Here is a 14,435-nt window from a genome sequence, read left to right on the forward strand (position 1 = left end):
AATATAAATTGCTACAATGTCCAAATCAGCCATCCTCCCTGACTGAACTAAACTAAAATGGTTATTTTAACAAACCTTTGTACAGCAATTTGAGTTTGTATGTTAATATTTGTTTGAGTCTGTTGGTAAAAATATTCAGAGAATATTTAAACATTTTTGGAAGTATGCTTGTTGCCAGAAATTTGAAGAAAACACTGATGCTGCGCTGTTTTCTACAGCATTTTATTCATGTGTCAGCACCACGTCTTCAGTCTCTTTACTATGAAACCTGGCTGTTGGCAAAATATTTATATGTGTGTGTGAGCAAGCAACCTGAGAAAGAAGGCATGTTTCCCAAAATGTTAAGCTTAAGCTCTCCACCATCCCAGTGATTGACCTGTTTTGCAATGTTCAGTGTGTTGTATTTGTGTGAGTTCAATGTTGTGTGTTCACTGCGAGTAACAATAAGTAAAGAGACACCTCACGTCAAGTTTTCTTTTTTATTATCATTTCATACTGAGATCTTTTCTCTCTTCACAGCTCTCCTTATATGATTTTATTTACTACATGATCTGATCAGAGGCAGGGGGTGGAGGAGGTGGAGAAGGAGGAGGTGGTTGAGGTGAGGGAGGTGAATGAAGGTGGATAAAGAGGAGGAGTGGGAGGAAAGTGCACTGACATGTGAACATCTAGAAATAAAACCAGTCAAGACACAATGCAGGAAGGAAATTAAGATTTAAGGAGTCTTGAGAACATCTACACCATCTACAACACTAGTACCACCTTTTTTGACCACAGACTATCCTCGCGAAATCATTAAGAATGCTTCTGAAATCCATACAGCATGTGTGGTTAAATATATATATATCTATCTATATATATAAAAAGAAAAATGAAAAGTGAAACTGGTGCCTGTTATGCCTGTATGTTCCTCCTCAGGTGGACTCCCTGTTGGCCTGTTTTTGGTAGTGTTTTGCAGAGAGCAGGCCTGGTCTGACTCCGTGTGAGGGGTCCAGAGCGAGGAAAGGGAGGAAGAGTTTGAAGGTCGCAGTTACAAAATGTGGATGCAGGGACAAAGAGGAGCAGGAAGAACAAGAGGGGAGTTCAGCTTTCCCCTACTCATGCACTAAGGCTTCAAACTCTGAAAAAAAAGAGAGCAAAACAAAAATGTAAATGCGCACAAATGAGTGAAACATTGTCACCATATTCAGTTAAACACCAACAAGAAACTGATCCAAGTATTTCATGGTGTCTGGAACCTTGAACTGTGTTTTTCCTCTGGACCAAAGCTTCTATATCATAAAACAAATCTTTCACCTTTAATACATCAACAGGCCACACTGTTGCTCCGGTTTTCTGCAAAGCAAGTTATCTAACATTTCTCACTCACCCATTCATTCTTGCACTTTTTTATGCCCAATTGCTTTCTATTTAACATTCACACGCTAATGTACACATCAGGAGGTTCACTATCTGGCCCAGCCACACTTTGGTGTATTTTATGGGATTCCTTATACACCAAGCACAAGCATTCATTCCACCTGTCATCCCTTGAAGTCGCTGAATGGTGTTACCATAGCTAACATTTCAGATATTGTGTTTTTATGATTATGTTAAAAAAAGATCAATTGGCAGATTTAGTTTATGACATGTTTATTCCAGTAAACAAATTAGATATTTAAAAGTTGGTGTTAGCTTGCACAGGTGACATTACATTTTTTTTTCTCAGTGTGTCTTTTCTTGCAAACTTGCAAATTTGCTTCGGTCATATTCAGTTTTTCACTAGATGTGAACAATAAGAATCAAGCATTAGAAACATTTTGGTAAAATCTGAAAAATCCCACACAACATACAGCATTTGTGGAAGTGCAGAAAGCCTACTTGCTAGCTCTCCTCCCACCCCGTCCTCATCCTACTCTCATCACCTCTTTGTATCTTTTTGAAGAATAAACTGAAAACATTTTGACACCTTTCTCTTACCATCAATGCCGATCTTGCCATCTCCATCTTTGTCTGCAGCTGTGAGAAATGCTTTAGTCTCAGCGTCAGTCAGATCTCTGCCATCTTTGGAAAAGCCCTTCAGTACAAACCTGAGAAAAGTGCAGGTTGATGCAGAAAGTGGGTCACTGTAGGGCAGCTTTAAGGAACATGTGACATCAGTGTTATATTGCAGAGCTGTATCTTTCATCATGTCTGCTTTTAGCGTGTTTTTGCATCTGTTTGAGTTTCTTACATTAGCTCTTCTTCTTCTATAAATCCGCTACCATCCACATCCAGAACCTGAAAGACCTTCTTGACGTTTTCAGCCGACATGGCCTTCATTCCCACCATTTCAAAGAACTTTTTAGGGTCAAATGTTTCTGCTACAAAAGACGAGGCAAAGATAAAAGATTTTATTACATCAACTCCATGTGCACAGATTTTTTTTAAAAACAGATTTTTTATGGGTCAGCAAAACATTTAAGGCCAACTTTTGGCACTTTGCAGCGCTGCTGAGAATAACACAGAGCCTCTACAACAGTTACTGACCTGCGAAGGCATCAAGAGCTTTCTTGATCTCCTCAGGTTTTAGCAGATCTGTCATAACCATTTTGTTTCCTGGAGAGAGAGACGGAGAGGACATGAAAGGCACAAAGTTTGGTATTGCATTTCAAAGAGGTGAGTGAGCAGCAGCTCTGCAGCTGAGCTGATGTGATACGAAAGCTGAAAGTAAAATCTAACTCGTTATGTGCACATGTGTTTGGAAATGTATTTTTAGTTAGACAGATGTTGCATTTTACAGAACAGTAAATTAAGAGAAGATTATCCATGCCAACAAACCCAAGGAGAATTTCAACCCTGACTGGCCTGGTAGGAATATCTTTAAGGCATTCGAGAGATGGCCTCTGTGGAACTTGGCACAACGAGAGGTTAATTGAAGGACATACGTTAGAATTTAAGACAGAGACATAAATACAGTCTGGCAAACGCCCATGGAGAGAGACAAGCTTTGTACACTGAAATAAGCACCCAGAATTGCTCTGGATTCTCCGTTATCTTAAAAGTATCACTCTGTCGGAGGGATTTAAGCACTTCTGAGGAGAGACTTTCCTGCAATTTTTTTCTTTGACTACAATTTTGACAAATAGAACGTGTGAAACAGCGAAGCTGAGTTTGTCAAACAGTACTTTGACATCAGTTAAAGTACATGGTATATTTTACAGTTAAAGTAGTCATTGCAGGATAAACTCTGATGGAATTTATGGTGTGAAAAGAGCCTTTTTTAATTCAGAATTAGGCATTAAATTGTATGTTATTAATTGAAATGTCTTCTGTTCTCTGTGTCATGTGTCACAGAGTCACAGTGCAACTAGTTACCCTCAGTTGATGCAGATGTTTTCCACACTTTAATCCAGCAGTGTTAAACACAAGGCCCAGGGACCAGAAGTGGCCTGCCAGTGACTCCAATCTCTGTCTTATAATTACATGACAGTTGATAATTTTAAAACATTTAGTTCTTACATTTTAAGCCGAGCAGCTTATCATGAAATTGCACTTATTTATATGTAGTTAAAATTCTTTATACTGACTAAAAGGGGAGTTTAAGATCCAATATGTGGCCCACAATGTGAAATGATTTTGATTCCTTGCTTTGACATATAAAGAAAATTCCATTAGTTTGTAAAATAACTTTATTAAACCTAAGAAACCTGTCCAGTCATTGTGAAATACACACCACTTTATAGCTGAATAACACAAAGCGTGCTGTAGAGCTGCGTGTGCTCAGTACAAATGTGTAACCTGTTGTGTTTCATGTCTCATCCGCTTGCTCGGTTCTATTTTGTGATCAGTGTCCTCTTAATTGCAGTACATGACTTTAACCTGTAGGTGTCACACCTGAGCTGATCCCAGAGTCCTGTCATTTCAGAGCTCTGGGATCAAGTGCTGAGTTGTCAAGATAGATGTTTGATGAGTGGGTTTTGTGTCTTTAAGAGATGTGAGCTCCTGAGTATGTAAGAGTATATGTCTCACAGTCAGGATACGTGTGCTGAGAGACTTGCAAAGCCCCACCGGGGTCATGTCAGTAGTCCCTGTGCAGATTGCACTATCCTGACCCCTGGAAAATCCCAGGCCTTCCTGTCCAAAGGACAGAATGATAAAAGTAAAAATTCATTGTCATCCTCTTGCTTTCCGTCCAATCAGCTTCTCAACTGTCACCACACCTGTTATGTGTCTGTTTTTGGCAACAAAAACCAATTAGTGAGCATCTGTTTGTGGTTTGTGAAATGTCTTGAGATGTGCAGATTTTTTTTCCTGTCAATAAGATGATGCAAATAGAAAGCGTTGATGCAATGAAGCCATCTCAGGGATAACATTTTTTGCTTTTGGGAACGTGCCACAGTTGTTTTTATTACCTATATCAGCAGTCATACTGTTCCAGTTAGTTGTTGTGGATCTTGTCAGATTTTGTGTTTTGTATTTTGTAAAACACAAAACTAAACATTCAGATGACATAACTGACGTTCTTTCAGCCCATCGTAAAATTCACAGGTTTTGTCCCACTGTTCATGAACTTTGCAACAAGTGTTCACGAGCATGCGCGCTTTCTTTTTCCATGACTGTGCCCTCAAACGTGATGCCCTCACACTTGTAATGCAGACAAACTGGGCCTCAGTCACATAATTCTGTGTTTAAACCACATGTATGAACTGTTTCACACTCAAATCCGACACAAAGAGACAAACGAAGAAGGCCTGGCTATCTTTTAAAGTTTAAACACACATTTTTCATCAATAATAATAGTTGTAGTTGTGATAATCATAATAATTTCATTTCAGATATTATGTGTATGTCTCTAAAAGAGCAAGAACAAAAATGCTCAAAATAACATGAAGGATAATATATAATATATATGTATAATATATTGAATAACATTCTGATAGGCTGAACGGTGATACAAAAAAGTACACATACAGAGCCCGAGGTAACTGGGTTTCCTTATGGGGTGGGTAATTGTGTGCGCCCACTTATTTCAGTGTGCAGAGTGACAACGTTTCTGCTCACATATTATGAATGACACTCGGTGACTTTATTTAACTTGCAGTGAAGGATGTGCATGCTGTGATGGATATGTGGGGTTATATTTTAGTATCATAACATAACAGACCTTCACTGAGGATTGAAAGCCACTCTTGCCTGCGTGTGTGCTATAAATAAGTCGTGTTTCTTTAGAAAAGTAGATACAGTTCTAACCAGCAACTTAACTTTTTTATTTTAATTTTTTTCTGGTGGCGTTAATGATTTGAAAAGCAGATCAGCATAATACCCTAAAGCACATATAAATATCTGCCAGTTAAAGTTCTGAGTCATGGCACAGAAAAGTGTATTGTTCAGTGAAGCGTGTCTTATTTAAGTCCTCTTTTCAGAATACCAACAACACCTAAAATCATCTACAGCAGACATTAGCTACTGTACTTAAAGTTACTTAAGCACACAGCTGCTGTGCCACTGACACCTGTTCTTGGTGAAACCTGAGCAAGGAAACACCCACGAGACCAACACCTGCTGCTAACATTACCTTTTATTTAAAACAAGCTACTGCAGAGGAGCGAAAACCAAACTGAAACCACCAAACATCCCCATATTTAACAATTTGTGGATTGATTTCAAAAAGATATATTTACATAGCTTGTTATTCTTCTAATACTGTATGACTTTATTGACTGGACCTTTTCACTTTATCAAGTTGTGTTTCATAGGCCTCGCAAATCCTGAATCAATGGTGCTCCTGATTGATTTTCTTAGTCGAGTTTCTAGCGGAGCGTTCGCCCTTAGGCTTACACAAACACACCCCCGATGCACATCCTGCAGCTACAAACAGTTTATCCCCATGTGTCATTCATATCTTGGTAATTTACAACTATTTCACTTAGCTGAAGTCTCTCTGCTTGTCACAGATAATCCCCGAAAAAAATTGCAGTTAAATCTTCAGCTTCCAGTGTCCTATGTGTGGTCTCTTGCACCTGTAAATGTTTGTGTGTGTGTTTATTTATTTTCTGTCTTACCTGAATAAAGGGGTGGATGATTGCAGCTGAGAAATAAGGCAAAACAAAAGGTGATGGAGAGGAATTGGAGCAGAGAGAAGACAGAAGGGCAGGAGATGGAGGTAAGATGAGCAAGATGAAGGGGGGGACGACACAATATGACTTTTATAGCTGCTTCCGAACACATACACACTTACCCCATACACACAACATGCCCACCTCTCATTATACTCTATTTTCAGAGGGGAGGAGGAGGGGGGGTGTCAAGATATGACGCAAGCACTGTTGGCCTGAGAGTGTGATCGTTTTCTGTTTTCTGTGCAGCACTACCATATCACACACGGGACTGGTAATAATACCACTTTATCTGTCTTGTTTGGACCGTACCCACATCTTCTGTCTTGATCTGTGCGTCTGTCAATACATTTGGTCCTGTCTCTCACACTCAGTATAACTAATAGCACTGGCTTGGCCATGTTATGAGAGGCTGTAGTTACAACTACTTTTAGAAAATGCCATCAAGGAGTTGCACATGTAGCACTGTGTGAAGTCCAGTTTCTTTATATTTTGTTAGGAAAATGGGGAGTAGGTGTAGCTGTTTGTTGAAAATTAAGGAAACATACATGGGAATACAGTATGTAAGGCAAATAAATGATGCTACAACCAATCAGACAGTATTTCATGGGGGATCCAACTCTGATACTTTTCTGTGTTCATCATTACACACAGTTTTGACAAGATGTCCAACGCTCAACCCAAAACCATGACAGAGCGTCCACCGTGTTTTACAGATAGCTGCACATGGTCTCTGTTGTACCTCACTTCTTACCTCACATCTTCATATGCATATTAATAAAGATTTGAACCAGAAAGGTCAAATTCAGATGCAGTGGTCCATCAGACCTGCTGGCACTGATTTTCAGTTTGGCATACCTCAGCCCTTTCTCCCCGTTCCCTTTCTTGAGAACGACTTCTTGACTCTTTGATTGAGACAAAAAAGGTTGGGGACTGCTGCCTTAAGATACACTTTCTTTAACTGTCTTTTGCTAAGTTCTCTGTTGTCTGTAGATGCAACTCTGAGTCTGGCTCTTTGGAAGGAAAATATAAAGGATAGATTGGTGGCTCAAGATTTGTAAATAGCACAGTATAAGTTCAGTGTACAAGATACCTTTGTTATACAGAGCTTTGCAGTACTCACTGCCTAATGTAATTCAGAGTGATTAAGAGCAGACACTAAAATTCAGTTTTTATAAGTAAAAGCTACTTAAAATAATGATCAACACCAAGGAACACTATGGCTGTGCTGGCAGCACGAGGTGTCCCAACACCTTCCTAAATTGCTTTATATTGGATTCATAACTTATTCTTGCATTTTATGAATGCATTCAAATGAATTCCACTGTATGAATTGTGCCAAAGAAATGCATTTAATTTTTTTTTGATTTGCTAGGATTTCTAACTCATCCAAGGCAAAGTTATGCTGAAGAAGTCTGTTCTTCTTTCTTCTTTCCATCTTTTATCCAAGAGAAACTTTCCCCTCAACTTTTTCTCTCCCTATCTGTCCTTTCATCTTAACATCGTCCTATTTTTTATATCTAATTTCTCTGTCCATATCTTCCTACACCATACACCTGTGCTTATCAGTCTCTGTCTGTATAGGTTGTTAACTTTGTGCCTTTTTTGTTCTCCCCTTTTCTCCCTTTGGTTCGCTTATCTTTTGCTGAGTGATTTAGTAGGCCACCTTGCACCCAGTTAGTCAAGGCCAACAGAGAAATTTATTTGTAGTAGTGCATCTCTGAAAGAAAAGAAAAGTCAGTAAGATACTTTAGTTGTAATAAAACGGCAGCCAGTTAAAGATACGAAGGGCTTTTTTGTTTTTTACTGCAGAGATTTTCATTATGAGCATTAAATGAGATTTCATCCCTGGGAGTTCATGGTTGATTATACCACACTGCCAAGGTATTAGGCTTTCAACATCAAATATTCATTCTCTGCAAATTTTGTGTGGAAGAGAAAGCTGGAAATTACAGCACATTTTAAGCCTTAATAATGACTTGCTAATTACAGGTTTTAATAATCGAACACCTCCATGGTTAGATTTTACTGTTGGCTGTTAGTAATAGTAATGTCTGCCATGGTTTCCAGTGTAAAATTCAGGCACAAAATGTAGTAATGTTATGACATATTCAACTGCAGCTGACACTGTGACTAATAGTATTGTTAAAAAACCCGTTACTAATTAAAGAACAAAAATAGCAACAAAAAAATGTAAACATTTTAAATTTAAAAGACTACCAAACATAAAAAGGGAAAATAAAATGTGACTCTCTGTTCCTTCATGTCCTGCGCTGACCCTCTGTTCTGTCCTGAGACACTCTTAGATTTCGCCTCTCTATTGAGTTACCCTCTCGTCAGCACTTTCCAGCATTGTAGAAGAATGGGAAAGGGAGGAGTGAGGTGGTGAGGACAACATGCTGGAAGGATTTGTAGTTGGTGGGGGTGGAGAACGGTCAGGAAGGGAGGATAGAGAAAGACACTGAGATACACAAAGAGGAATTTGCAGCTTGTTCATGAGATCTCTACAGTCTTGGTTTATTATTAGACTTGTCAAAGGTTTTTGACAGTGTCAACCAAAACATCCTTGATAGAAATGTGGCTTCACAGTGTTTACAACTTAGTAAAGAAAAGTCTGTAGCTAATAACAAAGATGATTAAAATAGAATTAACCTACTTTTTGGACTACAGTGGTCCCTTGTTTATCGCGGGAGTTACATTCTAAAAATAACTCACGATAGGTGAAATCCACAAAGTAGCCAACTTAATTTTTTACAATTAGTATAGATGTTTTAAGGCTGTAAAACCCCTCACTACACACTTTACACACTTTTCTCAGACAGGCATGAACATTTCCACACGTTTCTTTCATTTCTTTTGTTGGGGGGAACCTACAAACATACAGTACAGCACTTCGGAGTCACACTGCTAGCAATTGAAGATTCATGTAAATTTGAAAAGCTGAACGAATTCTGTACTGTACAGGAGACACGGCACGAGATCGATTGACAATGGTCTCCAGCCAGTCAGGATGCAGAACACAATGCGCTGTAAAAGACAACAAAACCCCAAACAAACAAACAAAAAACCATGCAAAATTGCACAAAAAAAATCAGTGAAACAGACAAGCTGCGAAAGTTGAGCCACGTTATAGCGAGTGACCGCTGTACATGAGTCCAACTACTTCTACTGCTCTCTTTGAATGGCCTACAGGGGTCTGCAAAAATATGCTTTTTATTTATTTATTTATTTATTGCTGATACGGCTTTTTATTTCACATCCATACCTAATTTGAATTTTGCTGACTTTCCTCAGTAGGTAGTCTCTTTATGGACCCACTTTCCCAATCAGTTCAATTCAGTATTATTTACAGTTGTGGTCAGAAATTTACATACAGTATGGGCATGAATGTTGACTCTGTAATGACTTAAAAAAACATGAACTAGGTGCACAAGTTTGAATTTATTTTGGGTTTTCTGTAATACACAGGGTCAAAAGATTCTACAATGTCTTGAAACTGGGCAAGACAAAGGCTTAGTAACGTCTCATTAGTGATGATGATTGAATACAACTGGTACTTTCTCTTTGTCAGCATAAAAATGATTTCTTTGAGAGCACTCATTGGATTGACCAGTACACAGAACAATGGGAAAGTCCAAGGATCTAAGATCCAAGAAGGAGGACTGTAGATTTTCACATGTTGGCGAAGTCTCTTGGAACCGTTTCTTTACAACTCCAGATTCCTGGATCATCAGTTCAAACAATTGTACTTTAAGTGCAAGTTGATTCAGATTCAGGAACAACCCTTTAACCACTAAGGCTCAGGCCTGTCATGCACTAGAAACTGCTGCCACACCAGCATTACTGTTGACATTAAAGTAAGTTTCACATCAGCATAGACTGAAAGGTTGCCCACCAAGAAAAAAGCCCCGGCTCCAAAATTGACAGTTTCACGCTCAACTGAAATTTGAGGCTGACCACACGGACAAGTCAAATGCTTTCTAGAGAAAGGTTGAAAGAGAGACTGAACTATTCTGTCATGATGACAAAAGATATGTTTGGAGGAGTAAAGCTGAAGCTTTCAAAGCTAATAACATTGTACTAGCTGTCAAGCATGCTGGTAGTAGCGTCATGTTCTAGGACTGTTTTGCAGCCAGTACTGGTACATTGCATAAAGTGGATGGAGTAATGAAGAAGGAGAAATGTTGTCTCCAAATGTTTCAACTTCACCTCACATCGGCAGTTAGACGGTTGAAACGTGGACACAATTGGATGTTTCAACAGGCCAATGATCCCAAATATGCACCATATTTTTCATTTGTGATGTCCATGTCTCTCTCTGAACTGGAGATTGCTATACATGCATTTATTTCCTCATGCTTGGACTATTGTAACTCACTGTCTAAGCATAAGGTTCTCTGGATCGTCTGCAGGTTGTGCAAAACGCTGCAGCTAGGCTTTTGACAAAATCCTCTAAGTATTCACATGTGACACCGTTGCTATCTGGGCTACACTGGCTTCCTGTTGAATTCAGAGTCCATTTTAAGATCCTGGTCTTGACTAATAGAGCTTTGCATGGACTGGCACCAGCCTACATCTCTGATATGCTACAGCCCTATGTCCCTAGCAGGTCCCTGAGGTCATCTGATCAGGGCTTACTTATTATAAAACAGACTAAGATGAGAACTGGTGATAGAGCTTTTGCCACTGTGGCCCCGAGACTGTGGAACTCTTTCCCCCAAACCGTAAGACTGTAGACTCAGTAGTTGTTTCAAAAACAACTAAAAACTCACCTTTTTAAACTGCTTCTGGTTAATTTTTGCCTGTTTTATATTGTCTGTTTTACCTTTTTGTGGCTTTTTATCTTATGTACAACACTTTGTGACTCTGTCTAGAAAGGTGCTATATAAATAAAATGCTATTTATTTTATTTATTTATGTGTAATTATGTGTTATATGTACGCTAACTGATGACTTCTTTATTGTGTTTGGGATTTTAGATGATCCCCAAATGAAATGAAAGTGCAAGAAATGAAGACCAAGAGTTTGAAGGCACAAATTGGGGTTATAATGGAGTGTGATTAATGCCAGAGAGAGTTACATAAATACAGTGTAGGCTGAAGAGACACTCGTGATTATAAACTGTTTAATTGGCCAAGACAGCTTAACACTGAAGTGAAAATAGGCAATGAAAAAAAACAGGGTGACTGCTATACAAGACAGTAGATTCAGAAATAGATAAATGATGTAGACACACATCAGACTGAAAATAGAGAGAATGTGAGAAAGACAGTGACAGACAGACACAGGGAGTAAGAGGAATTAAATTTGTTTTTAATCACCAACTTGCTATTCAGCAACAGGTGGTATATGACATCGTGGCAGGGGTAGCTACAAGCCACAGCTGTCTATGTGAATAAGTGTGTATGAGTGGTATTGATATCAGTGGGGCATCCCTTGTCTACTTAACCAAAGATTAGCAGATATTGGCCCTAAAAATAAACACAGGGGAACCCGGTGTGCTTACTGATCAGGGGTGGAGCTGGAGAATATCGGACGTTTCACTTGTACAGTCGGGACTCAAAGGCCTCGTTCGCTCAAGAAGAAATAGCATCTTACTCACTTGCAGAGTGTGGAAGCATGTCTTTTAACACAACTGCTAGAAGAATAGATGCGTTTGGGGGTGATATTTGTTCATTTACTCCCTGGATTCACAAGTGAAACCCCAACAAAATTAAAGCTGCTGTGCTGAGTAACTCCGTATTAATGGATCAGATAATTTCATCCATGTAAGAATCGCAAAAAGTAACAGATAACAAATACCTGACTCTGCAGTTCCTCTCAGCAGAACAGAGCACCATTGAATCTGTTTCTTCTCTGCTCTACATCACTCTCATTAAGCAGCACCAGTAGTTTTAGTGAACTGCTACACTGCTTTCACAAGAATATGAATACTAACCAATGAACTTACTGAACAATCGATTTTGCCAGGAGTTGGTTAGTACTGCACTGTAATACATTTTCTTGAGAGGAGCAAAACTCTAATGTTTAGTTAATGTTAGTGTTCCTCCGTGAGATTAAGTATTGGAATTTCAGGAGCAGGACCACGCCTCCAAACACGCTCCTTCCGGTTCTCATCTTTATAGGTTCCCCCAGTTCTCCACCCTCCCTCCCCTTTTCTGTTCTTTAACGTCTTCACTTCTATTTAGTTCATGGGGATCTGCCAGGCCCGGGAGTCGTCGCCAGTCGCCTTCGAGGCCCTCCCCAAACCGCAGCTCATTTCATGTCCAAGCATTCCCCTTTACTTACTAAAACGCTGTCAAACCTAAAATGAGGATGTGGGCCCAGCCAGTGAATAGCAACTCTTGGGGTATAGATAACGGTATCACAGCTTATCTGCTTCACCGGCTGAGTGTCCATCAGGTCGATAACATTGATTATATGAAACTGCTTTTAATGTGATGTAAACTGCTTCAAGCTCAAGCAGATTTCTCAGACTCCGTCTCAAATATATAAAACTTGACATGGAAACTGACTCATTTTTGACCTGTGAGGTTTGCAGATCTTCGTGTCCACTTGTTTGCGCTTGACTGCAGCGATGCTCGAAACCTTGTCAGTTCAGCTCAGGCCAAAATGCACAGTAGAGTGGGAGAAGGAAGGCCCGCAGTTTTCCAAATGTGCACCACAGGCACCGGTGTTTGTGGTATATTTAGTTCTAATATTAGGGCCGGCGTGTGTGGGAGTGTGTGGGAGATGGTGAGTTTTTAAAGGAATGCACCAAGTTCTTGGGAGGTTAGCCTGTTACTCAGCCAACCTGTTAAATAATGAGAAACCAAATTTTTCCATTATCTGAAAGATTCCAGTTAGTCATGCTCATTGCTTATTACGTGCTATGTTTAGGGACGGTGGGTGACTAGCTTTGTGTCTATAATTACAACACTGGAACTCTAAAAAAGAGCTAAACCTAATCCTCACATCTCCTTTTTTTAATACTTACTGTTGCTGAAAACTGTGTGTCTTACTAATCTGACATTAGCTGAGTACAGTAATTACAAATATGCGTCATTTTACGTTATTCAAAACAAGTGTTAACAAGTGGCCATTAAATTCGATCTGAAGTGAAAGACATTGATCATCCTGTTATCATGCAGTGCACCACTGAGAAAACTTTGATCCTGGCATTCATGCAGACATTGCGTTCACACCACCCACCTAACATCACTGCAGAGCCTGTGTCTGTGTCAGTTCTCAGTCATCCAGGTCATGTTAATTTAAGGAACTAGGCGGTTAGGGACAACCCCCTCTAGGGTTTAAATACCTGGGACTCTCCACCTTTAGGTTTTAAATCTGAAGAAGCCTCTTGGATGAGCGGTAAAACATCTTCATGAAACTTAGAGAAGTCCAGTCGCCTTCTTTTCCAGCTTCTGCAGACCATTTGCACTCCCTGTGGCACCAGCACTCACCAACAGCAGCAGCCTCCCCGAGCAGACAATGACAATGTCGCAGAACCTGCTCAGAGCTGCCTCAGAAACACAAAACAAACATGAGCCTATGATGTCGTCTTGACTGAAGTCCCCACATACAACATGAGCAACATACATAAGCATACACAAGCCTGCTCCACTGAGGCTGCACTGGTCTACATACTGGTGCCACCAGAGATCTTGTGTTCATGCACCGACAGGTCTGTTCTGACAACGTGGTGGAAATCTGCAGATTATTAGGAAGGTGGTTTCAGTGTTGCTGATGGTGGTGTGGATATCCAATATTTAGAATGTACACCTAGCATCAGAATGGGGAAGAAAGGTGATTTGAGTGATTTGAAACTTGGTGTGGTTGTTGTCTGAGTATTTGAGAAATTGCTGGTGCACTGGTATTTTCCCAACAAATCATCTGAGGTTTATAGCGTGCCACCATCGTGCTGTGTGGCATTCCAGAGGTAGATTTTAGATTTCGGCTCAGAGTTTTCATCACACAAAACAAAGACTCAGCATTTAGGTTACTGCCCAGCTTCACCTCTTCCTCTTTCTGCTTTCCTAATGATGTTACCATGGCAACAAGCTGCCGACATGTCAAACACAATCTGGGTGCTGAGACTTTCTGTCAGTCCCCCTTCTTCTGTTTCTCTGTGTGTATACGTGTGCACTGGTACCTGTCAACTTAATGGCTTATTAGATTTCATCAACACTTTTTTACAGCGTGCTTGTGTTTCAAAGATATAGTCCAAGGCCAGCATGCAATAAACTATATACAAACACTGTTACAGTACCCTCTTTTACAAGCGCACAAACACATAGGGAAACTCCTCCACTGACATGTATACGCATTCCCAACAGCAAATTCACCCGGACACACGTACACTCAAATGCGCAGAACAGA

At 39.8% G+C, this 14,435-nt stretch overlaps 1 protein-coding gene across 2 annotated transcripts in view; it reads right to left on the reverse strand.

Annotated features, from left to right (window-relative positions):
* Positions 1 to 465: 465 nt before the first annotated feature.
* The window catches only part of LOC113024618 (parvalbumin-7-like), a 44,921-nt gene continuing 30,951 nt past the window's right edge, over positions 466 to 14,435 (reverse strand). Inside the window, exons 1-5 of one of the 2 annotated variants that reach the window (XM_026171806.1) lie at positions 6,024 to 6,169; positions 2,509 to 2,577; positions 2,213 to 2,342; positions 1,960 to 2,069; positions 466 to 1,120 (exon numbers count right to left, since the gene is read on the reverse strand). In XM_026171806.1, coding sequence (XP_026027591.1) covers positions 1,095 to 1,120; positions 1,960 to 2,069; positions 2,213 to 2,342; positions 2,509 to 2,569 — 327 coding nt within the window. In that variant the 5' untranslated portion in view covers positions 2,570 to 2,577; positions 6,024 to 6,169 and the 3' untranslated portion in view covers positions 466 to 1,094. Of the gene's footprint in view, positions 1,121 to 1,959; positions 2,070 to 2,212; positions 2,343 to 2,508; positions 2,578 to 6,023; positions 6,170 to 14,435 lie in introns of those variants that run through there. The other variant, XM_026171807.1, reaches the window with a different exon arrangement.

The sequence above is a fragment of the Astatotilapia calliptera genome, chromosome 6, assembly GCF_900246225.1.
Source record: "Astatotilapia calliptera chromosome 6, fAstCal1.2, whole genome shotgun sequence".
NCBI lineage: Eukaryota > Metazoa > Chordata > Actinopteri > Cichliformes > Cichlidae > Astatotilapia > Astatotilapia calliptera.